Raw genomic sequence first — 26,750 nt, forward strand, 5'->3', positions numbered from 1 at the left:
GTCGTGGTGGTTGGAGTAGCCACAGTACCTGTCATTTTGTCATCAGATCCAGAGACCTTCTCTTTCCCTTGAGGGTACTGAATAGTGTTGACCACGGCTCAATAGGCATGGACCAGCCCCCAGCATGTTGCAATGATTTGTGTCTCTCTGGAGTTGCCAGGGTGACAACATACTTCTTCCAAATACTTTACTAATTCTTCAGGATTCTGCACTTGTTCAGGGGTGAAGTTCCAAAACAATGGAGGTGCCCACTGCCCTAGGTACTTGCCCATACTATCCCACACACCCTGCCACTCATAACTCTCCAGCCTTGGGGCAGATCTCTGGATGATATTCTTAAATTGCTTAGTAACCTTAGACAAAACCGAAACAATATTCCCAAGAAATATCAATAGATGTATCTTAACTACCCAAGGATGTTCAAGATACTGAAAAGTTATTGTAATGAGGAAGGAAACATCATAGGAGAAGGTAGTGAAGGTGCCATTCTGTATTTCCTCCATAAAAAACCTCTCAGAGGAAGAGGTATAATTGCTAACTCGCTCCACGAGGTGGTACCCAAAGTACAGTAATGGCTTCAGTACAAAACCCAAATACCAGATAAAGGTCAAGGCCAGTGTTCTAATAAACAAATCTCCCAGGCAAAACATCACTAATCAGTGCAGAGCACAGCAAACTGCTAAAGCCAACACCAATCTTGAACATGTACAGCAAAAAAAGGAGCATGGTGCAGATCAGATAAACTAATATGGAGAACAGATGAATCAATACTGTGACCGGCAACTCTTAACAGATTCCTTAATACACTCTGGTTAATCGGTTATTATCTCAAACCCTTCATGCCCCACGTTGGGCACCAGAAAGGACTGTCATGGTTTAACCCCAGCCAGCAACTAAGCACCACGCAGCCACTCGCTCACTCCCCCTGCCCCGGTGGGATGGGGAGAGAATCGGAAGAGTAAGAGTGAGAAAACTCCTGGGTTCAGATAAGAACAGTTTGATAATTGAAACAAAATGAAGTATAATAGTAGTAGAAATAATAACAGTATAATAATAATAATAATAATAATAATATACAAAGCAAGTGATGCACAATGCAATTGCTCACCACCCGCTGACCGATGACCATCCCATCCCGAAGCAGCGATCGCTGCCCCCCGGCCAACCCCCCCCCCCCCCCCCACTTTATATACTGAGCATGACATCACATGGTATGGAATAGCCCTTTGGGCAGTTTGGATCAACTATTCTGGCTGTGCCCCCTCCCAGCTTCTCGCTGAAGGGGCATTAGAAGTTGAAAAGTCTTTGACTAATGTAAGCACTACTTAGCAACAACTAAAACATCAGTGTGTTTGTCACGAATACAGATTTGTGGATCCTGCCGACTACGCCAATTTGTCGCGAATATGACTTTTTTACACAGCTTTGGGTAGCAGCAATTTAAGATTTATTAATATTTCTGAGATAGATCACAGTATTAGGTTGTATAATTCTTAACAACACTTAAGCATCAGCCAATTTGAAACAGCGATTTGATGGAATTTGTTATAATCAAGACAGTGACTTAGTTAAAGATTCGAGAATGGCAAGGTTCACTCTATTACTTACATGGACGAAGTACACAAATGAGAATTCAGCTACACAGAGGGATCGTGGGTGCAGGGGATAAGGGGGACCCTCCCATTGAGTCACGAGATTCAGAATAGACCCCCTTGCTTTCTAAACTCCTTTTAGAGAGGAGTCTAGGTGCGGCTAGGTCCAATCTTAGTCTCAGACTTGGTCAACGGTTTATGTGAGTAGGGATAGTATATAGGGATATCTATATGTAGCCAAATTACACACACACACGCACAAACTGAGGTTAACCTGTAATCAAACTTTCCCTTTTTGTGAGTTTCATGAATTACTCACTTTTATGTGCCGGCATTCATCAACGGACAGTCGGTGAACCTCATGAAGTCAGTTCTTTGAGTCCTCGCGAAATCAATGCACAATCCTTCAATCCTCGCGAAATCTGTGGGCAATTCTTCAATCCTCGCGAAATCTATGGACGATTCTTCAATCCTCGCGAAATCTACCCTGAGAGTCATCTCAGCTCAGGGGGAGATCCTGGGTCACACAGTCTGCTGCGGTCCCAGAGAGCTCAAAGAGGTCTCCCTCTTGGATCGCTATTTATAGGATCTCGAGATGATTTGCTTTGGTCAGTAATTTACACTCTGGCTACTATTCCTGCTGAATTGTCCTGATGTACCATTCAGGCAGCAGATAGCCCGGGTGTGGACAGAGATTGCCTGAGGCCCAAGTCGTTATGATCAAGATAACAACACAATAGGGCTTTTCCTGGGATCTCAGAATGGCCCGGGGGGGAGGGGGGGGGGCAGGGGGCGGGGGGGCTGTACCACCACAGTGTTATCATTATTTTTCTCATCCTATTTCCAAAACACAGCATTACGCCAGCTAGTAGGAAAAAAAAAAACAACTCTATCCCAGCCAAAAGCAGGACAAGGAGTGTTAGGAGACTTTTAATAATCTGTTTTTCACTGCCATGACTAACAGTAATTCTACTGTTGACATAGTGAAATGATATAGCAGTGCCTTAATCTCTCTCTAAATGTTTGATGCAAGAAGGGGGACTTTTAATTTCAGCATCACTGCCTTTTCCCCACTTGAACATTAAATTTAGCACTTCTGACCATAACAGAGAGAGTCAGACCATGCTTAGAAGACCAGTACCTCCAGGAAAAGCCTGTCTTTCCCTTAAACAGCTTAAGAAAGCTTCAAAAGTTTCAGAGAATGAAACACTTAGAAATTGCTTTAATTCCATAAGCATATTCCTCCCTCCAAAAGCACAAAGCTTCAGGTGTTTTCCCAAACATGCAGAACTGTTCTCATGCAAGATTGTTAGACCTGTCACACAGTAAAGCTAGGAAGAACTTTGCCTGTAAGATATCTAGAGCTTTTCAATACCCTTTCCTTTCTCTGGAAAGCTCAGAGACATAGGTTATTGTTCTTCTAGAAGAAATTCAGAACTGTCCATAAAATGGTAGGTATTTTCTGCTGTACAGAAACCTTACAATATATTATTAAGTATGTTTAATATGGTGTAGCCACCATATGGGAACATCTTCATTTGCCTTTAGGATAACTAGAGTTTTATCCAAGTATGCTCTGCCTCTGGACTGGCAGAGAACTGAGCTTGAGGGTTCGAGTAACATCACCTTTGGAAACAAGTTTTCCTTTTTGAAAACCTGAAAGTAATAATTTGCTTAGAAATTCCAAGACATAGCAAGTGAAAGTCATGAGTAAATGAGCATTGTAGGACAGAAGAAATCTTATGGAGAGGTCTCCTGGGAAAGACTTGTTCCAGCCAATGAAAACAAACACTGTTTTAATGTATAATGACACATTTCCTTTCCTTTGGTCTGGCTTCCTTCTAGTAAATGTTACAGTGCAGATGAGTGGTAAGGAAAAGAAGCTGACTGTCTCAGAGCAGTGTTACTTGATTTTGTATTGCAGTTATGTACTTGTCCTGGTTTCGGCTGGGATAGAGTTAATTTTCTTCCTAGCAGCAGGCATAGTGCTGTGTTTTGGATTTAGTAGGAGAAGAATGTTGATAACACACTGATGTTTTTAGTTGTTACTGAGTACTGCTTATGCTAGTCAAGGACTTTTCAGCTTCCCATGCTCTGCCAGGCGCACAAGAAACTGGGAGGGGGCACAGCCAGAATAGTTGATCCAAACTGACCAAAGGGCTATTCCATACCATATGACGTCATGCTCAGTATAGAAACTGGGGGGGGTTGGCCGGGGGGCAGCGATTGCTGCTCGGGGACTGTCTGGGTATCGGTCGGCGGGTGGTGAGCAATTGCATTGTGCATCACTTGCTTTGTATATTAGTATTATCATTATTATATTGTTATTATTATTATTTTACTTTATTTTATTTCAATTATTAAACTGTTCTTATCTCAACCCAGGAGTGTTTCTCACTCTTACTCCTCCGATTCTCTCCCCCATCCCATCGGGGTAGGGGGAGTGAGCGAGCGGCTGCGTGGTGCTTAGTTGCTGACTGGGGCTAAACCACGACAGTACTGGACCACAGAAGTGCACAAGTAGGATGTCACCTGTGCAGCAGAGGTGGAAATATCTTCTATCCACCTACTCTTCCAATGATCTCAATGTCTTCCACCACTGAAGTCAGGAGAAGTTTTCCCATTTTCTGAATGCCAAACCTAAAATACATGAATCAGAAGGTGGTGTTTGAAACAACATAGAGTCCCCACATGTCTTGGGATACTGTTGAATCCCCATCAGTGAAACTAAGAATGAATTAGACAAGTATCACTGAGAGTGACACAGATACTGTAGATTCTGCCTTTGGGCAGGGAGATGACCTAGACAACCTCATGCTTTCTTCTAGCAGTAGTTTCAGTATTTTTTGTGGTACCTTTGTGTACTTAATATAAAATACAGAAGGCTATGTATTTTAGAAGCTGTTTATGAAGGGCCCCTCCTAATCTTTAGGGCTGCTTGATTTAAAGAGAGCTGCACAGAACATTTTGCACAGAAAAACAGGGTTTTTTTCTCCTCTCAACCTTTCTTCAGCATTCCATATTTGAGGGGAATATGTGCAGCTCTTCTTTGCAATTTTAATACTTGTGTGATAAAGAGGTTTATTGTTTTGTTTCCCTCCTTGTGTTTGCAGTCTCTTGAGTTTGTTTTGCTAACTTGCATTGTCACCAGGTTCCAAGCAGAGGGGCTAGAGTCAGAAGAAACTTTGTAAAACATTGACAACTGTCCATCATACCATATCACTGACTGCAGTTTGGAAGGGTTTTTTCTGATTATCAGAACTGTATGTGATAAACAAGCAAGCCATAACCTATAGTCAAGACTCATGTAAGCCCAACGAACGGCAGCTAGTCCAAATGTGTAGAGGTTCACAGGGAGCAGAGTGATTGGGGAGCCAAGGAGCTGTCTGTAGTAAAGTAACATACCAAGAGTACAGAACTGACAGCTTATTTATCACTACTTGTTAGTGTTTTAGTAGAGAGAAATAGCTCTCATCTGTTCACTGCAGTCTTTCCCTGCTCCAGTATTGAGCTGGTCTTTGAAGTGGCACTGTCTCCCCACTTCCCTTCTGGCCCTATGATGTGTGTTTATGAAACTTCTTAAATCAATGGTGTGACTTTTTGCTTAAGAATAAGGCTCGCTGCCAACTCTGATTAGGGGAAATGCTTGAAGGGATACAACAGGATGGTGCTTGCTTGTTTTACTTGGCTTGTGCAGAAATTAAGGCAGCAATAATTTAAGGGTGCAAATACAATGCAGTGCCATGCAGAGATGCTGGACATTTGCATGCTACTGCATTGTGTTCAGACCTAGCTTGTGTGTTCCTAAACATTCCTATAAATGGTATTTCTATTAGTTTGTTATTTGGCCAAATCTGGACAGATTTTCATGCAAGCAATATAAGTTCTCTTATTCTCAGATTGTCCCATTATCATATTGCAAGATTTAGTCCAAATCTTGAAGTACTTGACAAGGACAAGTTTTGAAATTAATTAATAAATGTAGTACAATCTATTTTCTCCTTATTTTACTCTCAGGAATGGTGGTGGTGTTTTGCCAAAACTAGGAACAAATCAGAGCAGCATAGCAACACTCCTTGAATGGTTAACATTTGGCAAAAGAAAATGAAGGTACATAATAGTATAATCGAAACAACAACGTAATATTGCCAACTGTCTTCTTTATGGTCAGTATCATTTAGATCTTTATTTCATAGAGAAAAGACAATGATCAATCAATTGATTTCTGGTTCTTAGAAAAGTTGATACTTTTAACTTGAAGTTTATATCTTGCTGCTTTGAAAATTAAGCTTTGAATGTGGTATGACCTTTGCATTTCTTATAACAGCCAGGTAACCCAAAGTTATTAATAACGTAGCATTTGGAAATGCTGTTCTAGTTCTGGACTGACTGTGGCATGCACTGTGTTATGAGTTGGCTCTCTCCTGCATATCTTCTTAGGGAAGTAAATAGCTGGCACACTTGGAGACCTCTGATTAAAATAATCTGGGGACAAGAACAGGGGAGCTGGAGGTGTTAGAAATAGATAGACAGGCATGATATCTGGCAAATACCTGCCTACACTATTTGTGTTTCTAACCGTTGCTTTTTATTCCTCCCTAATCATTAGCCCTGTTAAGAATTTTAGATGAAAAGTTAAAGGAAAAGGTTAAGTGCAATTCCTTTTAGCTTTTTTGCAGCTGATAATTCTAAAGCCTAAAGCAATTCCTATGACAGTGTGACTCAGAGAAGGGAGAGGAAAGTAAGTAAACCAAAGGGACAGTGACATTTCCTGCTAGACTCTTAGAAAGCACAAGAATTGGAGCATGGTAGATACCTTAAGTGCATGGGTTGCTTCTGAAAAATACTAAAGACCAGGAGAGTGAGTCACCAAAATGTTTTTTAAAATCTAGCCCCAGTTCCTTCCATTTTTGCTGTACTCTGCAGGATCAAGGCTATACAGTGCCATCAAGGACACAGTTAGCCGTCTGTCCCCCAACTACAGAAATACATGTGGGTTTTATACAATAGATTGTCACAGAAATGAGCTTAGCACCATAGCCTCTCTCCTGCTCCACACACCAGATACAGCTGATTGGCCTCATTGGTTAGCATCTTCACATGTGGCCCTGAGAAGGATAGTAGTCATCCTACAGTGTTGCAGCCAGGACAAGAAGGGAGAAATTGTCTGTACCTCATAGCATGGCCTTTGACATAAAGGAGCCCTGCCAGAGGCACACTCCAGAACTGTAGCCAGTCCCTGCCCCACTGTGTGACAATTTCAGCAATCTCTAAAGACAGCTGGATGGCTTTCACCTCTGCAAACTGACTCGACGCCCCTTCTCCTCCAGCAGCTTCTGCGACTTGTCGTATAGGACTCCAGACAGCAGCTTTCCACCTCTGATGCTTTCCCACAAGACGACAGGACCCATCAGTGAACAGGGCATATTGCTTCTCATTTTCTGGCAATTTATTATACAGTGGGGCCTCTTCAGCATGTGTCACCTCCTCCTCTGGTGATATTCTGAAGTTTTTTCCTTCTGGCCAGTCCATGATCACTTCCAAGATTCCTGGGCGACTGGGGTTTCCTCTTAAAGCCCATTGTGTGATCAATCCAACCCACTTACTCCACGTAGCATCAGTTGCATGATGTGTAGAGGGGACCCTCCCTTTGAACATCCAGCCCAACACCGGCAGTCGGGGTGCCAGCAGGAGCTGTGCTTCAGTACCAACCACTTCTGAAGCAGCTCGAACCCCTTCATATGCTGCCAATATCTCTTTCTCAGTTGGAGCATAGCGGGCTTCGGATCCTCTGTATCCCCGACTCCAAAACCCTAGGGGTCGACCTCAAGTCTCCCCTGGTGCTATCTGCCTTCCAGCCTTCAGAAGGATTTCGACTATTTTCTTTACGTTCTCAAAAACTTCTTCTGCTGTATTGCCCCATACGATGATGTCATCAATGTACTGCAGATGTTCTGGAGCTTCACCCTGTTCCAGTGCCGTCTGGATCAGTCCATGGCAAATGGTGGGGCTGTGCTTCCACCCCTGGGGCAGTCGGTTCCAGGTGTACTGAACACCCCTCCACGTGAAAGCAAACTGGGGCCTGCACTCTGCTGCCAAAGGGATGGAGAAAAATGCATTAGCGATGTCAATTGTGGCATACCACTTGGCTGCCTTTGACTCCAGTTCGTATTGAAGTTCTAGCATGTCTGGCACGGCAGCACTCAGCGGCGGTATAACTTCAGACAGGCCACGATAGTCCACTGTTAGTCTCCACTCCCCATTAGACTTTCGCACTGGCCATATGGGACTGTTAAAGGGTGAGCGAGTCTTGCTGATCACTCACTGGCTCTCCAGGCGACGAATCAGCTTATGGAATGGAACCAGGGAGTCTCCGTTGGTGCGATATTGCCGCCTGTGCACTGTTGTGGTAGCGATCGGCACCTTTTGTTCTTCGACTCTCAGCAACCCCACAACAGAAGGGTCCTCTGAGAGACCGGGCAAGGTGGACAACTGTTTAATTTCCTCCATCTCCAAGGCAGCTATAGCAAAAGTCCACCAGTACTCTTTTGGGTCCTTGAAATACCCTCTCCTGAGGTAATCTAAGCCAAGGATGCACGGAGCGTCTGGGCCAGTCACAATGGGGTGCTTCTGCCACTCATTCCCAGTTAGGCTCACTTCGGCCTCCAATACAGTGAGCTGTTGGGATCCCCCTGTCACTCCAGAAATACAAATGGGTTCTGCCCCTCTATAGCTTGATGGCATTAGGGTACACTGTGCACCGGTGTCCACTAGGGCCTTCTACTCCTGTGGGTCTGACGTTCCAGGCCATCGAATCCACACAGTCCAGTAAACCCGGTTGTCCCTTTCCTCCACCTGGCTGGAGGCAGGGCCCCTCTAACACTGGTCACAGTATTCGCTGTTCACTTCCTGTAAATGTGAATCAAAAGTCCCTTGATTAAGATCGGGAGTAGAATTAACCCTCTTAGTCTGTCTGGGGAACTGCTCACTGGAAACTGGAGCTGCAATTTTCCTGGGAGAACCGCCTTTTGTAATAGTTTTTCCTTGTGACTCACGCACCCATGCCTCTAGGTTCGAGGTAGATTTCCCATCCCACTTCTTCATGTCCTCTCCGTTGCAACGCAGGTGTTGCGTCAAGAGAGGCTTTGGAAGGTACCCAATTTATCGTTATAAGTCCGGTCGCGTTCAGTGCACTGAACTATCACGATTACGGATTCACAAATAACGTAGGCACCTTTCGTCTAGTCATGCTGCATGAACTATCATGGCCACACTTAAAGCGTCTGGTGGCATTCAATGAGAACTATCACGGCTAGACCAATAAATCAAAGCAATTTATTGAAGCAACAGACACACAGGTTCTTTGGATTACCGGTGATAAATTCACTGACTGCAAGGCACATGCAAATACCAAAGCTTTGGATAATACAGATGCATCAAAAGAGCTAAAAGTGACTCTATAGAGGTTTCTAAGTTTCACGCGGGGGGGGCTCTTGGTATAACCAAGTGTTAGATTCTTACCCAAAGGCGTCCCGATGGGGGGAAAGAGAGGCTCAGCCCGTCGACTGATCCCAGAGGTCAGAGTAGTACACGATGGTATCTTCCCTAACATCCCCTCTCTCTTAGGCCAATTTATAGTACTTTTACCTTTCAGGTGGAGCTTGAGGGACTCTAGTCATACATACTTTGTTATGATTGGTGTAAAACTTTCTCGCTTCGTTTTAAAGGTACAGGCTCAGAAAAATTCAGAGCGCAGGCTCAGTGAGGAGGGGTCTCACCTTGGAGGCGGGTAGGCTTTAGGATGGGAGTGTGTTCTAGTATTATAATGATATTATAATTAGCAAAGTTTACCAAAAGGACAGCATTTTGTCAAAATCATGACAGCTTGTCGGCTCAGGGCATCGGTTATGCAGCTTATCAGTGCCATGGTGCTCTTCTGAGTTCCTTATCTCAGAGCAGGGCTGTGGTATCTCCACACCACTCCTTCCTCTGGACAACTGTCCTTAGAGCCAGCACACCAGGCTCCCCTGATGTTGCTGATACCCAAGGTTGCAGGCTTAGGAACTTCCTGTGGGATAGCTTCTTCAATGCTGTGCCTTTCTTGAAATCGTAAATCTAAGTCTGATGTCTAAGTCACCTCCAGCAATTACTCCACATAATCCACCCCGTGACTATAGTCACTCAAGCTTCACGATATTTGGAATGTATTGGGTGCATCACATATGTTTTTGGTAGTGAGGATCGTCGAGTATATACATATCTTGTGGGGATAGTAGATGAGACAAATGTCTCATCATAATCCAAAGCTTAAAATATAAAGCAATGGTTAAAATAAGACACGATACAGCAAGCATTAGTAAAACAACTACAGGGTGAAGCATCCTATTTAGAACTCCTGTTGCGGTTGGTGACCATCCGAATAGAGTGTCCCACCAATGGTGTTCTCCATCTTTCTTCACTCTTTCCAAAACATGGTAGATCTCCTCAGCATCATGATGAACAGTGATGAGAGTTCTGTGTCCATTTCTTCGGATGTGTTTTAGCAATTGGTCCAGGTCATCGTGTTGCAACAGTTTCCTCACCAATGTGAGATCCATTCCAATAGGAGTAGGTAGTAAATCTTGATACAATGTATAGTTAGATCGTAGCAGTTCATAAGATGTAACAGGAGCTGAATAATTGAAGTCACATCCTGCAATTCTAGTGAAGTTACAAACACAAATATTTGAGTAATTGCTCATATCTACAGTAATGTCATCTACTAATAAAAAATCACAGAGGGTTCTCATACAAACACATCCTTTCCCAATATATACTAGTACGGTTTCAGGGGCTTCATTGGGTTGTATTTCAAAATGACAAACATTTCGTTCAGTGTCAAGACAAATGTCTTGAGCCTTGATGGTATTACTCTCACAAATGAATCCTTGCTGTTCTCGTACAATGCATGCATTGACATCAACAGTTTGCCATTTGTTCCCATTTCATTGGGCCCACACTCTATGCTCTAAAGGATAGAGTATGGTACCATTGTGATTCAACCCTAATGCGATGATTGGGTGTATGGTGTATACCGAAGCATCGTGTATTGATAAAACAAAAGCGGTGACTTTGCTGTCAGTAGGGTTATAAGTGAAATTAACTGGATGCCACCAGGACTGGAATTTTCTCTCAAATTCAGTTGCATTATCCCAAATGACCTTTTGGATTTCAGTGGGCAAGGTGCCTGCCTCACCTTCCCGTATTATTGCAGCTACTATTGATTGCATCCACAGTTGGGCTTGGATACAAGTAAGAGCTAGAGAAACATTATTTTGGGCAGTGCCGAGTGCATCTGCAATCAACTGGTGGTCTTTCTTATTTACCTCTCCCCACTGAGGCAGCATGTCTGATAAGAGCCATTGGTTAGTTCCCAGAGCTGAAAGGGAAGATTGTAACGGGTGTTTCAATGCACTTAAGTCACTGGTTACTGTGGCTAATTTATTAGCAAGTATTTCAGCATCTATGCTGTTTAAGACTCCTAGTCCCGTTCCCAAGGCACCGGTCACATCTCTCCTTGATCGTGTTGGAGAGATGGGAGTCCGTTTGCGTAACCATGCTGACCATCCTGCATAAGATGTATTCAGGAATGGTGAGCAGGTAGGTTTGATTGCAGAGATATTAGTCTGCATTGCTAATTCCACTCGTTTGAGGGAGTATGATGGATTAAACAGCATTTGTTGCTGACCTGTATTTTTAATTATGTAGGGGCCTGCGTTGAAGATGAAAGGAGTTAGACTAATGGGAGGCCGAGTCGGTGCATTTCCAGACATTTGTGGGGGCAGAGACTTCGTGTCAATCATAAATTCAAAGAGTAATTCAGTGCCTCTGAAACCCCAAAGATAGTACACAATTATAGGTTTGGTATAGGTGAGATTATACCAACAATCCGAATTGGGTTCAATTATTTTGTAATACTCGGTATTATAATTTTCCGGTCTGGAAGAGTCAGTGTAGATTGTTCTAATTTCGGTTGGCCGACGATAAGTAGATCCATTAGTCACTCGGCAGCCAATTTGCATTGTCTGTCTGGGATGGCCTGAAGTTTAGCCATCTGAAGAGAGTCATCCAAACTTCACTCATCTCTGGAATATACTTCATTTCCATGTATAACTAGAGTGGATAAATTTAAATTCCTTCTGTTTTGTAGTGTTCCAAAGCTTGCACTATATTGTGACAATGCTGTGCCTTTCTTGAAATCGTAAATCTAAGTCTGACGTCTAAGTCACCTCCAGCAATTACTCCACATGGCCTGAGGTGTCATGGGCCCACTGAGCTATAAATAATTCACCCTTATGTTGCCAGTCCAGATCCACCTGAGCCACTTCAACCTTAGGAGACTGGTCCACCTACTGGACCACCTGGTCCACTACAATGTGGTTTAACTTCAGCCGGCAACTAAGCGCCAGACAGCCGCTCGATTACTCCCTACCCCTGGAGGGGAAGGGAAAGAAAATCAGAAGGGTAAAAGTGAGAAAACTCATGGGTTGAGATAAAGATAGTTTAATAGGCAAAGCAAAAGCCGCACACGCAAATAACGCAAAACAAGGAATTCATTCACTCCTTCCCATTGGCAGGCAGGTGTTCAGCCATCTCCAGGGAAGGAAGGCTCCGTCATGTGTAATGGTTACTTCGAAGACAAAACACCAAAACTCTGAATGTCACCCGCTTCCTTCTTCTTCCCCAGGCTTTATATGCTGAGCATGACATCATATGTTATGGGATATCCCTTTGGTCAGTTGGGGTCAGCTGTCCTGGCTGTGTCCCCTCCCAACTTCTTGTGCACGCCCAGCCTACAAACTGGTGGGGTGGTGTGAGAAGCAGAAAATGCCTTGACTCTGTGTAAGCACTGCTCAGCAATAACTAAAACATCCCTGTGTTATCAACACTGTTTCCAGCACAAATCCAAAACCTAGCCCCATACTAGATACTATAAAGAAGATAACCTCTATCCCAGCCAAAACCTGCACATGGTCGTCTTGATGTTCTTCAGTGGCCTGACTCCTGGGTACGTGAGAATCTATGTGACAAACTTTTACAACCAGGTTCCCTACCCGGGCAGTGATATCTTGCCACAATGCGGCAGCCCAGATGGGTCTACCTCTGCGCTGCCAGCTGCTCTGCTTCCACTGCTGCAACCACCCCCACAGGGCATTTGCCACCATCCATGAGTCAGTAGAGAGATAAAGGACTGGCCACTTTTCTCGTTCAGCAATATCTAAAGCCAGCTGGATGGCTTTCACCTCTGCAAACTGACTCGACTCCCCTTCTCCTTCAGCAGTTTCTGCGACTTGTCGTATAGGACTCCATACAGCAGCTTTCCACCTCCGATGCTTTCCCACAAGACGACAGGACCCATCAGTGAACAGGGCATATTGCTTTTCATTTTCTGGCAATTTATTATACAGTGGGGCCTCCTCAGCACGTGTCACCTCCTCCTCTGGTGATATTCTCAAGTTTTTGCCTTCTGGCCAGTCCATGATCACTTCCAAGATTCCTGGGCGACTGGGGTTTCCTATTAGAGCCTGTTGTGTGATTAGTGCAACCCACTTACTCCTACGTAGCATCAGTTGCATGATGCGTAGAAGGGACCTTCCCTATGAACATCCAGCCCAGCACCGGCAGTCGGGGTGCCAGGAGGAGCTGTGCTTCAGTACAGCTTCACTTCCGAAGCAGCTCGAACCCCTTCATATGCTGCCAGTATCTCTTTCTCAGTTGGAGTATAGCGGGCTTCGGATCCTCTGTATCCCCGACTCCAAAACCCTAGGGGTCAACCTCGAGTCTCCCCTGGTGCTTTCTGCCAGAGGCTCCAGGTAGGGCCATTCTCCCCAGCTGCGGTGTAGAGCACATTTTTTACATCCTGCCCTGCCCGGACTGGCCCAAGGGCTACTGCATGAACTATCTCCCGTTTAATTTGTACAAAAGTTTATTGTTGCTCAGGGCCCCATTTGAAATCATTCTTCATCTGGGTCACTTGATAGAGAGAGGGCTCATGATCAGACTGTAATTTGGAATATGCATTCTCCAAAAACCCACAACACCTAAGAAAGCTTGTGTTTCCTTTTTGCGAGTTGGTGGGGACATAGCTGTTATTTTGCTGATCACATCCATTGGGATCTGACGGGGTCCATCTTGCCATTTTAATCCTAAAAACTGGATCTCCTGTGCAGGTCCCTTGACCTTACTTTGTTTGATGGCAAAACCAGCCTTCAGAAGGATTTGGACTATTTTCTTTCCCTTCTCAAAAACTTCTTCTGCTGTATTGCCCCACACAATGATGTCATCAATGTACTGCAGATGTTCTGGAGCTTCACCCTGTTCCAGTGCTGTCTGGATCAGTCCATGGCAAATGGTGGGGCTGTGCTTCCACCCCTGGGGCAGTCGGTTCCAGGTGTACTGAACACCCCTCCACGTGAAAGCAAACTGGGGCCTGTACTCTGCTGCCAAACGAATGGAGAAAAATGCATTAGTGATGTCAATTGTGGCATACCACTTAGCTGCCTTTGACTCCAGTTCATATTGAAGTTCTAGCATGTCTGGCACGGCAGCACTCAGCGGCGGTGTAACTTCGTTCAGGCCACGATAGTCCACTGTTAGTCTCCACTCCCCATTAGACTTTCGCACTGGCCATATGGGACTGTTAAAGGGTGAGTGAGTCTTGCTGATCACTCCCTGGCTCTCCAGTCGACGAATCAGCTTATGGATGTGAATCAGGGAGTCTCCGTTGGTGCGATATTGCCGCTGGTGCACTGTTGTGGTAGCGATTGGCACCTGTTGTTCTTTGAGCCTCAGCAACCCCACAACGGAAGGGTCCTCCGAGAGACCGGGCAAGGTGGACAACTGTTTAATTTCCTCCATCTCCAAGGCAGCTATAGCAAAAGTCCACCGGTACCCTTTTGGGTCCTTGAAATACCCTCTCCTGAGGTAGTCTATGCCAAGGATGCACGGAGCGTCTGGGCCAGTCACAATGGGGTGCTTCTGCCACTCATTCCCAGTTAGGCTCACTTTGGCCTCCAGTACAGTGAGCTGTTGGGATCCCCCTGTCACTCCAGAAATACAAATGGGTTCTGCCCCTCTGTAGCTTGATGGCATTAGGGTACACTGTGCACCGGTGTCCACTAGGGCCTTCTACTCCTGTGGGTCTGACGTTCCAGGCCATCGAATCCACACAGTCCAGTAAACCCAATTGTCTCTTTCCTCCACCTGGCTGGAGGCAGGGCCCCTCTAATCCTGGTCATAGTATTTGTTATTCACTTTTTGTAAATCTGAAGCAAAAGTCACTTTATTAAAATTGGAAGTAAGACCAGCCCTTCTACTCTGTCTGGGGAACTGCTCACTGGAAACTGGAGCTGCAATTTTCCTGGAGGAACGCCCTTTTGTGATTGTTTTTCCTTGCAGCTCACGCACCCGTGCTTCTAGGGTCGAGGTAGATTTCCCATCCCACTTCCTCATGTCCTCTCCATGGTCACGCAGGTAAAACCACAGGGTGGCACGTGGTGTGTATCCACTATATCCTCTCTCTTGAGTAGAGGGACGCCTCCTCCTAATGGCTGAGATACTGGTCCATACAGTTGGTGAGTAGGATATATCCTCTTTGAGTTGCTGGAACTCCCGGGACTGTTTTTCGGAAGGTTTTTCCTCAGCCAAGACACAGGCCCGTAGGGAGGAAGAGAGACTTTCTTCGTATTGCTGGAGTTGGCCAGCCAATTCATCCACTGTTGGTGCCTCTCTGTCTTTCCAGATCATTACTGCCAATGAGTTTCCATGCGATGATGGTGCGCGTTGTACCACCTTCCGCCTCATGGGTTGTGTCACTGGACTTCATCTGGATCTTTGGATAACTGCTTGTTGTTCAGGTCACCATAAATCACCTCCAGCACGCCTAATTCTCTCAGGTACTGAATACCTCTCTCCATGGTGGTCCACTTTCTTGGGTGACATATAACATCTTCCTTGAAGGGAAGGTGATGATGTGCTCGCCTGGACGATGACTGAAATCTTTTCGCATATCTCGCAATTCACTCAAGCTTAAGGATCAGGTGGTTACCATCTCATTTATGGGTTCTGCCTCTTCCTCTTCTTCTCGTGATGGCCCAGGTTCACCTTCATTCTTTACTAAACGAGCCGATCTTTCTGCGTATTTCTTCTTGTGTATAGGGGTGACTGATACCAGCATGGGTTGCTTCTCTAGTTCAGCATCAGTGCTGAGTTTGAGTAGCTGCACTGTTTGTCACTGGGGTTAGAGTCGCTGCAGTGCCTTTCACTGAGGTTTGAGTAGCTGTATTGTGTATCGCAGGGGTTGGAGTAGCTGCAGTGCCTGTTGTGGGTGTTGGAGTAGCCACAGTGCCTGTCATGGGGGTAGATCTCTGGATGGTTTTCTTAAATTTTTAACTCTAAACAAGACCTGAAATGCATTCAGGAGACATAGCGATAGGAACATGCTGGTTTGAACATTCCAAGGATATTCAGAATTCTCAAGAGCTGTTGTAACTAGCCTGAAGGAGAAAGGGAAGGTGAAGGAGCAGGGGAAAGTGTCCCCCTCTGTCTCCCCAATAGACTGGTTCTCTGAGGAGAAGAGGTAAAAAGTGTAATTATTAATAGTTTCTGAGAAATGGCTCCCAAAGCTCCCGAAGTACGGGAATGACGGCAGTGCTGAGTACAATCCTGATAATTTTATCATACCATAGGCCAGTGTTACACAGTACAGCAAAGTGATACCTTTAATCCAGCTCCCAGAGGTGATAAACAGCACCACACGAATGCATACAGCAAGTAAGGTGTTACATAACACAACTCTGAGAACAAGCACAACTCTGAGAGCAAATGAATCAACATTGTGCCAGTGACTATTAAACTAATTAAATGAATGCTTATAACAAAATTCTTTTAACACACTCTGGTCAGATCTGTCATTATCTCGAACCCTTCATGCCCCATGTTGGGCGCCAAAAAGGATTGTTGTGGTTTAACCCGGCAGGCAGCTAAACACCACACAGCCGTTCGCTCACTCTACCCCCTCCCCAGTGGGATGGGGGAGAGAATCGGAAAAAAAAAAGTAAAATTTGTGGGTTGAGATAAAGACAGTTTAATAGGACACAAAAGGAAGGGAAGGTGATAATAATAATAATAATAATAGTAATAGTATATACAAAGCAAGTGATGCACAATGCAATTGCTCACCACCCGACGACCGATACCCAGACAGTTCCCGAGCAGCAATCGCTGCCCCCCGGCCAACTCCCCCCAGCTTATATACTGAGCATGACGTCACATGGTATGGAATAGCCCTTTGGGCAGTTTGGGTCAGCTGACCTGGCTGTGCCCCCTCCCAGCTTCTTGTGCACCTGGCAGAGCATGGGAAACTGAAAAGTCCTTGACTAGCATAAGCAGTACTTAGCAACAACTAAAACATCAGTGTGTTATCAACATTCTTCTCATACTAAATCCAAAGCACAGTACTATGCCTGCTACTAGGAAGAAAATTAACTCTATCCCAGCCGAAACCAGGACAGTATCCACCCCTTATTCTATACCATCTACATCATGCACAGGTCCTACCCTTTCCAATACATTCCAATTAATCACCACCACTTTCCCTATCTTGATATATACACACAGATATCATTCCCTTAGTCTATGGGCCATCCCTCTAAAATGTCCATTGAGTTCATTCATATCCCAGCTGAAACCAGGACAGTCAGGATCTGTTTGCATCGTATTTTGACTAATCCAAGGCTTAATTGCACTGCAAGAGCTCTTATGCTCTTCCAGGCACTCCAGAGACTACCTGGAGAGAAAAGGAGGGATTGGTATGTCAAAATGGTGACATGAAAAGGCACAGACCAAGTATGTTTTCCTTGTAATAAAACACTACACAAGACCAAAGTATTTCAACACAGCTTAGAAAGAAAAACAAGAGTTAAAAGGGCAAAGTTTATCTCGGCCACATCCCAAGAAATCAGGAGAGTTGCATCAGTTCCGAATTTGTCCCTCTGCATATACAATAAATGGAAAGGAAGAGCAGCAGTTTGGTGTCTGAAGCACTTTGCTTTTGGTAGTTCCCAGGAATCCCCAAAGCCTTCAAAACTGGCACAACTCTTGCAATACATGGCATCACTGACAGGTTTCTGTGCATTACCTGCATTTCTGCTGCTGTTAAGCCATGAATACTGGGATAGTAGCATGCCTGCTTTTTACCTGGGCCAGAATTTAAATGGAGGTCCAAACAGAGCATTTAAATGCCAGTGCTCATTCTGCTGACAGCTGGGGCTGATTTTGTAGTTATCCTCAAGCTCTGCTACCTACCACAAATAAATGAGCTAAAATCTTTTAGCTTAAACATGGAAGCTCTTCTGAATGTCAAGTGGTTCTGCCACTTGCATGTCACTGTCTTGGTTTTTAGACTATTTATCCAAGGGTAGCATTTAACCCTGTGATGATCTTTGCAGATGCCTGTATCAGCACCAGCAACCGGCCATGCAGTCCTAGAATGGCGAGGGAGGCTGCTAGACCACTCACTGCTTCTGAAAAGCTTTTCTCTTGTGGTTCACCACTAATACAAGGCACAGTATCCAGATGAGGTAAAAGTCAACAGCAGAAACCATATCTGAGAGATATCATTAATGGACATATTGTTCCTTTCTCTGTGCTGACCTTCAGAAACAAATGCATTTAGACAAGTGTTCATTTGAAACAGTTTTTGCAGTAAACAAGGCTGTTAAGTGTCACCAATCTCTTTTAAGACTATGAAATAAATCCATGTTCAGGGCCAGTTTTGCAATTTACTCAATATCCTTAACCTCTGATAGAGAAAGACTGTGATAATGAAACATTTTTGACAGGATTGTCCAGACTCTTCTTTAATGTTCAATACTGGAAGGTGCTGAGCATCCTTCTGTTCCCTGAAAGTAGCAAAAATTTACATAAATTACAGGTTCAGAGCCAACATGCTGTGTTCCCTGATAAGATTTGTTTTGAGCTCAATTCTGCAAGGTATTGTCTATTTACTGGAAGCCTGTAACTAAAATACAGAGTTCAGTAGCCTGCCAGAGATTCTTGTCCCTTGTAAAATTGAGCTCCTACAAAAAGCACTTTAAGTGCTGATCTCTTTATAAAAATGGAATAAAGCAAAGTTGACAGTTCACCTGTCAAAGTGGTTCCTCCATAAAGCATGATGGAAAATGATTCAGTTAAGTTAAAACTGTGAACTGAAATTTGTATTGTACTGCTCAAGGATAATGAAAGTTATACCAGGGTTGTGTACAGATACCTCTTAAACTCCATTTAAAACTTTAAAAGGACCAGTTTGTGTCTTATCACACAGTTCCTAATGAAACAGTCACATACTGTCAGACCCAAGATGGAGAGAAACATAGTTAGAGGTTCCCTGCAAAGGAAAAGCAGGTTGGTACTACAACATCCTGTACTTGTAATGTTTCAGTTGATGTTCATAGTAAACACATGTAGGCTGATTGCTAAATATTGGCTTTTCCCAGTGACCATCACTTGATGGGTTACATTAATAGGATTCAAATTGAAAGAGTGCCCCCAGCACTCTGAGAGATGGAAGGATGAGTTTAAAAGTTGACAGCTTCAGCTAAACCCATATCTTCTGTGAAGTTGAGTGAACAGAAGATTTGGCCTTACAAAAATCCCTGCCCATGTGGTCCTGGAGTTACAGTGGCGATGCCCACACTGATGAGCTGCCACGCTACCAGGCAGCACTGCCTTTTCCTACTGTCACTTGCTCTTGGGCTACCTCTATGCCTGCCCAGCACAGCTCCGGAGCTTGGGTACATCCCAGCCACCAGCTTTGCTTTTGCATCTGCAGTCAATAGAAGATTGCACTGTACTGAAATATATGGAACAGAGCTCCTTCCTGTGGGAAAGATGTATTTATTTTATTCCCTTCCATCTTTAAAGAATTTTATATGGAAAATATTTTCAGGTTTTGTTTTCTTAAAGATGTTTGCAGAGCAATCTGTGCTGGCCCTGAAATTCCTTTTATTTCCTCTTCAGGGTATATGTATTTATTAGTATGTTAAAAGCATTTCCTTAGGTTTCTTGATCACTATCTGCTTGTTTTCTGCTGTGTTGTGCTAAGTGAAGGATACTGAATACAAATATTTTTAGAGAGGGAAGGCAAAACCAGCAGCCCATTTCCTAGCACAGTATCACTCACGTTTGAGCAGTTTATGGACTCAGGTAGCTGTCACCAGCAATCATCTGCTCTAATCCCATGCCTGTGTGGATCATAATCTTGGGCAGACAACTGCTACTGACTCTGTTCACTGTATGGTGTGGTGACTCCATCCCAATGGCAGTGCATAAATGATACTGCCACCCACAACCACCTGTTCTGCCCACATGGCAGCCTGCTACCGAGGTGGTCTGTAGAGAGATGGCAGTCACCTCCAAACACAGGACAATGTGCCCTCTGGAACTGGGGCATGTCTGTCTGTTGTTTTGAAGTCAGACATGCCAGTCTGGGTCTCAGTTCATACATCCAGTCTATAATGCAACCCAGGCCACTAAAAACGTGTGCACCACAAACTCAGAAATGCAGATGAACAAATTCTCTGCAGCAATGCCTGCAATGCTGGAGGAGCCATGGTTAATCTCCATTCAGGGTCCTACTTAGACCTTGTAACTCCTGGTTTTCTTCTCGAGCTGTTCCAGGGCTTTAGAGGCTGCTTTATAAAACATTTTAGAATTGCTATGCTCCTGCCTGCCAGGGCAGAGTAAAGCTGTGGTGGGGAGACACCACTGAGCAAGGTGAAACTGCGCCACAGGCACTGCAGCTCCCTGCCTTAAGATCTTTCAGATAATGCTTCTGCTAAGAGAACTGGAAAAGCTATTTCCTTAGAGACATGTGAGTACTGTGACAGTCTCACCACATCATTCCAGATGTTCCCAAATGTAGGGCAAACTTGTTCCCAACATTAGGGCATGACCCAGAAATGTGTTATTACTTGGCTTTGTGCCTGCTACCATTGGATACACTTCTGAACCCAAGTGGAAAATCCACATTATTAAGAATATATTCCCATAAAAGAAGTTTGCAGGTTTCTCTTTATTTAGGACTTATATTTCAGAAAAGCGAATACTGCAAGATAGTGATTAATTTTTTTGTCAAGCTTCATTCATCCTTTATCATACTTTGTGCCACTACATTGGAATGGAAAGGAGTATGAAACTGTATTAGCTTCCAAAATGAACAGGTTTTACCTTCAGATACTTCAGGCTGATGATTACTGAAACTGCACTGTACTCACTGGAGGGAAGCAAAGTATTTTGGAATGTGTTTTATTCAGCAACTGTTCCTAAAGTTTCAAATGCTATCCCAAGCCAAAATCTCTTTTCATCCAGCTGTGGCTGAACCTCTGTAAGACGGTATTAACCAGGGAGGATCACATTACATTACTGCAATTACAGTGGCTGATGTTACTTCCTCTGTGCAGGTGTGCAAGGTGCTCCTTTGAACCTGTCCAACCCAGCTTGGTTTGAACCTCAGCTCTTTGGGACACTGCCTTCCCTTAAGAGCTGGAGCAATCCTGAAATTTAACCTTTCCTAAGAGTGGGTTAGGACTAGGAGATTTTCTGGACTAGGAATTTGATTCTGAAAACAGCCAAGCAGCTATAGAATCTGGGATCTTCAGGCCATACCAGCTATTACTGGACACCACAGAGGAATGGTCAGCTGATGGATGGGTAAGAGTTTGCTTTAGGGTACTGTGACAAGGAACAGTTAGTTTTTTCTTACCAAGAAAAAAAAAATCAGCCTTAGTGCAACCCTGCAGTTGCCATCACAAGGAAATTCCTTTGCTTTCAAAGCCAGATGATGTTTGGCACTTTCAGAGTGGAGTTGTTCTCCACACCATCTGCTCACTGAGCACATTTCCATGGACAGCTAATACAGAGCAGGAATGCAACATAAATCACACACTACCTCAGTATGCAGTATCTTCCCTGCCTAGACCAGCCCTCTGCTGAAATGGATGCCTTGCTACAGTCAACCTCAGCAGTTAGCTTATGTTAGAAAAGGTGATCAGGTCAGGAAAAAAAAATGGGCCAACTACAAAGCTGGTGAGAACAGCCTGGTCCTCAGTTAAAGACAGGTCTAGACAGGGATGTATGCTTAGAATGCAAGTTTAATCCTTATTAAATAAAGATATATATATACAACTATGGACTGTATTATTTGAGAGAAAAACAGGTACCATATCCACAGTATAAAAAAAAAACCCAACAAAACTCTATTCATTTCAGTGAGAAGATGAGGCTCTGACTCATTTTGTGCATCCAAAAATAAATATAAATCAAGCCTTTTGATTATCTAGTTCTGAATTATTACTATATGCTGTCTACTGTGTGTAGTCTTACTATGGTACGACATTTAACTCTCATTTCTTAGAAGATGAAAAAACCCCCTCCTAATCCAATTTTCCTCTTAATTCAATTCAGAAATTTGCATTCAGTTCCCATAAGTATTCTAGCCTTGAGCTTTAGGAAATGAAAAAAGTGTTTGAACTTTGGAAATTCCTTGCATCGTTAGTTTTAGCAGATGCACAATACAGTAATCATCGCGAGTGCTAAAACACTCATGAAGCTGGCATTTTATTAAAAAAAAAGAAAGATACAGATGGGCTAACCCCTGAAAAGTGCATACGCATCACTGCGGATGACTTTTTATTCTTAGGCCGTGGTACCCAACAGAACAAATGTGTGGGCATTAATGATTTCCCCTGCAGTGTGCTCCATTAGGTCATCATCCCAGCACCATGTTTATCCTGGTTGAATAAAATGCTCTGGGCAAGTAACATCAAAGAATCTACAAGGTTGCCAGTTGGCGCTTTTTTCCATTCTAAAATGCACCCAAAGGGTCATTACTATCTGCACACATGCTTGTGTGGGATAGCCCCCGAGTGGTAAAGTCAATGCACAGGCACTGAATCATAGAATCAAGGAATATCTCAAGTTGGAAGGGACCCATAAGGATCATTGAATCCAATTCCCAATGAATGAATGCTTAGATCTCTTATAGAACTGCTGCTGTGATTTTCAGACATGCCTCCTGACACTTTGTAAGATGTACAGCAGGTATCAGTTGTACTTCAGGATAACAGGTCTGTGAAAAGTGGAAACATGAGTTAAACAGAGCTGCTGACTTTTTGTCTGACATCATGGATGACACAAGCAGCCAGATCACTACGTGAATAAACAGCTTTTTATTTTCCCTGCATCTATGTGAGCTCTGGTTATTTGACACACCTGCAAAGCCTCTGTGGAGCTTAAAATAAGTGTCTTTGTTGTGGTTTAACCTGGCAGGCAGCTAAACACCAAACAGCCGATTGCTCACTCTCCCCCTCCCCAGTGGGATGGGGGAGAGAATCAGAAAAAGAAGAAAAAAAAAAAAAGTAAAATTCGTGGGGTGAGATAAAGACAGTTTAATAGGACAGAAAAGGAAAATAAAAATAATAATAATAGAATATACAAACTAAGTGATGCACAATGCAATTGCTCACCACCCACCGACCGGTTCCCAGCCAGTTCCCAAGCAGCGGTCCCCCCGCAGCCAACTCCCCCCAGTTTATATACTGAGCATGATGTCATATGGTATGGAAAACTGGTTGGGTAGACGAGCCCAGAGAGCAGTGGTGAATGGAGTTACGTCCAGTTGGCGGCCGATCAGGAGCGGTGTTCCCCAGGGCTCAGTACTAGGGCCAGTCTTCTTTAACATCTTTATCAATGATCTGGATGAGTGGATTGAGTGCGCCCTCAGTATGTTTGCAGATGACACCAAACTGGGTGGGAGTGTCAATCTGCTGGAGGGTAGGATGGCCCTGCAGAGGGACCTGGACAGGCTGGACCGATGGGCTGAGCCCAACTGTATGAGGTTTAACAAGGCCATGTGCCGGGTCCTGCACTTGGGTCACAACAACCCCATGCAACGCTACAGGCTTGGGGAAGAGTGGCTGGAAAGCTGCCTGGCTGAAAAGGACCTGGGGATGTTGGTCAACAGCTGGCTGAACATGAGCCAGCAGTGTGCCCAGGTGGCCAAGAAGGCCAACAGCATCCTGGCTTGTATCAGGAATAGTGTGGCCAGCAGGAGCAGGGAGGTGATTGTCCCCCTGTACTCGGCGCTGGTGAGGCCACACCTGGAATACTGTGTTCCATTTTGGGCCCCTCAATACAAGAAAGACATTGAGGTGCTGGAGCGTGTTCAGAGACGGGCAACAAAGCTGGTGAAGGGTCTGGAGCACGGGTTTTATGAGGAGTGGCTGAGGGAACTGGGGTTGTTTAGTGTGGAGAAGAGGAGGCTGAGGGGACACCTTATTGCTCTCTACAACTACCTGAAAGGAGGCTGTAGTGAGGTGGGTGTTGGTCTCTTCTCCCATGTAGTTAGCGATAGGACAAGAGGAAATGGGCTCAAGCTGCGCCAGGGGAGGTTTAGATTGGATATTAGGAGAAATTTCTTCACGGCAAGGGTAGTCAAGCATTGGAACAGGCTGCCCAGAGAGGTGGTGGAGTCACCGTCCCTGGAAGAGTTCAAAAAATGGGTAGACGTGGCACTTGGGGACATGGTTTAGTGGGCATGGTGGTGTTGGGTTGATGATTGCAAAGATGATCTTAGAGGTCCTTTCCAATCTTAATGATTCCTAGTTTTTACTTTCATTATAAATAATCCAGCCACCAAGCCAGGAAACATGAAATTGCTACTCTACCCTTAATTGGTTTAGTGGTGGACATGGTGGTGTTAGGTTAATGGTTGGACTGAATGATCTTAAAGGTCTTTTCCAACCTAAACGATTCTATGATTCTGTGATTCTATGAATACCCCTTTGGCCACTTTGGGTCAGCTGTCCTGGCTGTGTCCCCTCCCAGCTTCTTGCTGGCAGGGCATGAGAAGCTGAAAAGTCTTTGACTAGTGTAAGCACTACTTAGCACCAACTAAAACATCAGTGTGTTATCAACATTATCCTCAAACTAAATCCAAAACACAGCACTATGCCAGCTACTAGAAGAAAAAAAAAATTAACTCTATCCCAACCGAAACCAGGACAGTCTTGCAGATAAATTTTGACTTAAACACACTTCTGCATGTTGGATCTGGTTTTGGAAGAGTTGGGCCAACAGTGCTGTTACAGAGAAATGCAAAAGAACTGTAAGGTTGTATATGTACTAGTTAACATTAAATCCCTTGTTCATAGAAGTTAACATAGAATCATAGAATGCTTTGGGTTGGAAGGGATCTTGAGACATCATCGAGCCCAACCCCCCTGCAGTAAGCAGGGATTGAACCTGTGAACTTGGCGTTATTAGCACCGTGTTCTAACCAACTGAGCTAATATTTGGATTAAAAGAGAGAATCTGTTTTACCCCATTGCCTATTCCGCAAATAAAATCATCACTTGCATGAAGACAAGTTATAAAGCAGCAGTTTCATTGTTCGTTAAGAGCCTCTGGAAAATACTGGTACCATAACCTATGGATAAGATGCTGCTTTTGCCCAGAGCTATCAGCCTACACAGTGCACTACTCTTTCCTGGTCAAGCAAGGGCAGTGGGTTGACCCCAGCTGGGGAACTGTTGTTTCTTCTCCTTCACTAGAGGTTAGTTTGAAGGATTAAACAGAGCCAAAACCAGCTGAGCTACTCACGTTGAATTGCCTGTTCCTGAGTATGCCGGAGAATGTACCAGAGGGGCCTTCTTTCTAAGGACAAACTTCCCCCCCCAGTCATAAGGGACAAAATTCCCTTTGGATTTCCTTATTACAAAGAGACCAATTATTTTTGCTTGTAGTAAAAGGCAGAAGCACCTTCACATGTATTATTCAGTTCTGCTTCCTTTGCCATCTAGAGAGAAGCAGGCTGTTTAATGAGGTGACAGTTAACTAAACTTTGTTTACCCAATAAAGTCTGCAGGAAGCAGCTTGAGCAGGCAGGAGGATTTAGGCTCATACAGGCTCAGGTGCAAATGCTGCTGATGCTAACTCCCCTCTCATCAGATAAAGATGTCAGCCAGGAATTTCAAATGCACAGTTTCTCCTTTTTCAAATTCATACCCTAGAGAATAGGCTATGGGTATTGTCAGGACCTGGAGCAATGTGGGGCGGGGGGGGAGGGGAAGCCCAGAAGTGGTGTTAGCTGCAAAATCACAGCCCTTCCACTGGGTAGCCTACAACTTGGTCCTCTGCTCATCCTTAAAACTGTAACCAATGTGTGTGATAAATGTCAGGTCCCTGAGAGTTTCATCTAGTGCCAGTGAAGCCAGTGGGAGCTCTGCTGTCATTACAGACCAAGCATCCTGCATAAGAGTACTTAGTGTGGCTTTATTTTAAAAAAAGAAAAAAAAAATTACAAACTGCCTCTTATCTTCCCCTTTTAAATACAGCCTGGCAATGACCTACCTCCATGGGAGGCAGGCAGCGCTGCCTGCAAGACCAAACTGGTTGTGACTGAAGTTGAACAAGGAAAGGGAGGTTTGAGCCAACTGCAATACTCATTCCCCAGCAATTCTACCTCTCTTCCAAAGTGTCTGTTATTAAGAACTTGGTATTTTCATAACAGCTGGATTATGGGCAGCGGGTGTTTCTGTGGTGACATATTGAGAGCTCAAAGATTAATGTGTCATTTTACTATTTACATTCTGATATCTCTATGCTGATAAATGCTTGGTAATCTTACCATCCCATTAGTAATATTAAAGACTGTAAACCTAGGGTTTTGGGAGATATAAACCATTTTAAAATTTAATGTGACCAATAAAATGCTCTCTGGGCAGTTTTCCAATGCAAGCACTCTCCAAGCTCACTATCAAAATATGGCATAGAAAACAGCTACTAGATATTTCTTTCATAATCAAGGGTAAGAGATGTGAGCTTTCAGGTTAGTCCTTTATGAACATGCACAGAGATGAACATGCAGATATTTCTGGTTTCAAATAATATTACAATATGAGTCAGTAACATTTGGAGGAGCTTCTTTTAGAGTTTTCCATCAATGTTGGATTGAATCTTTGGCAGATGGAAGCCTCTCTGTTATATCACTCTGTTCTGACAAACTCTGCTCCTCTCATCCATAAAGATGGCATTGTTTTCTTGAAAGACAACTCAGAGTAA

General features: G+C 44.2%; 1 protein-coding gene across 1 annotated transcript; it reads right to left on the reverse strand.

Annotated features, from left to right (window-relative positions):
* Positions 1-9,808: 9,808 nt before the first annotated feature.
* On the reverse strand, positions 9,809-11,653 carry LOC142596575 (uncharacterized). The gene is given in 1 exon segment (XM_075725756.1): positions 9,809-11,653. A coding segment is annotated over 1 exon segment (1,845 nt).
* Positions 11,654-26,750: the final 15,097 nt, after the last annotated feature.

Source organism: Pelecanus crispus, chromosome W, assembly GCF_030463565.1.
Source record: "Pelecanus crispus isolate bPelCri1 chromosome W, bPelCri1.pri, whole genome shotgun sequence".
Lineage (NCBI taxonomy): Eukaryota > Metazoa > Chordata > Aves > Pelecaniformes > Pelecanidae > Pelecanus > Pelecanus crispus.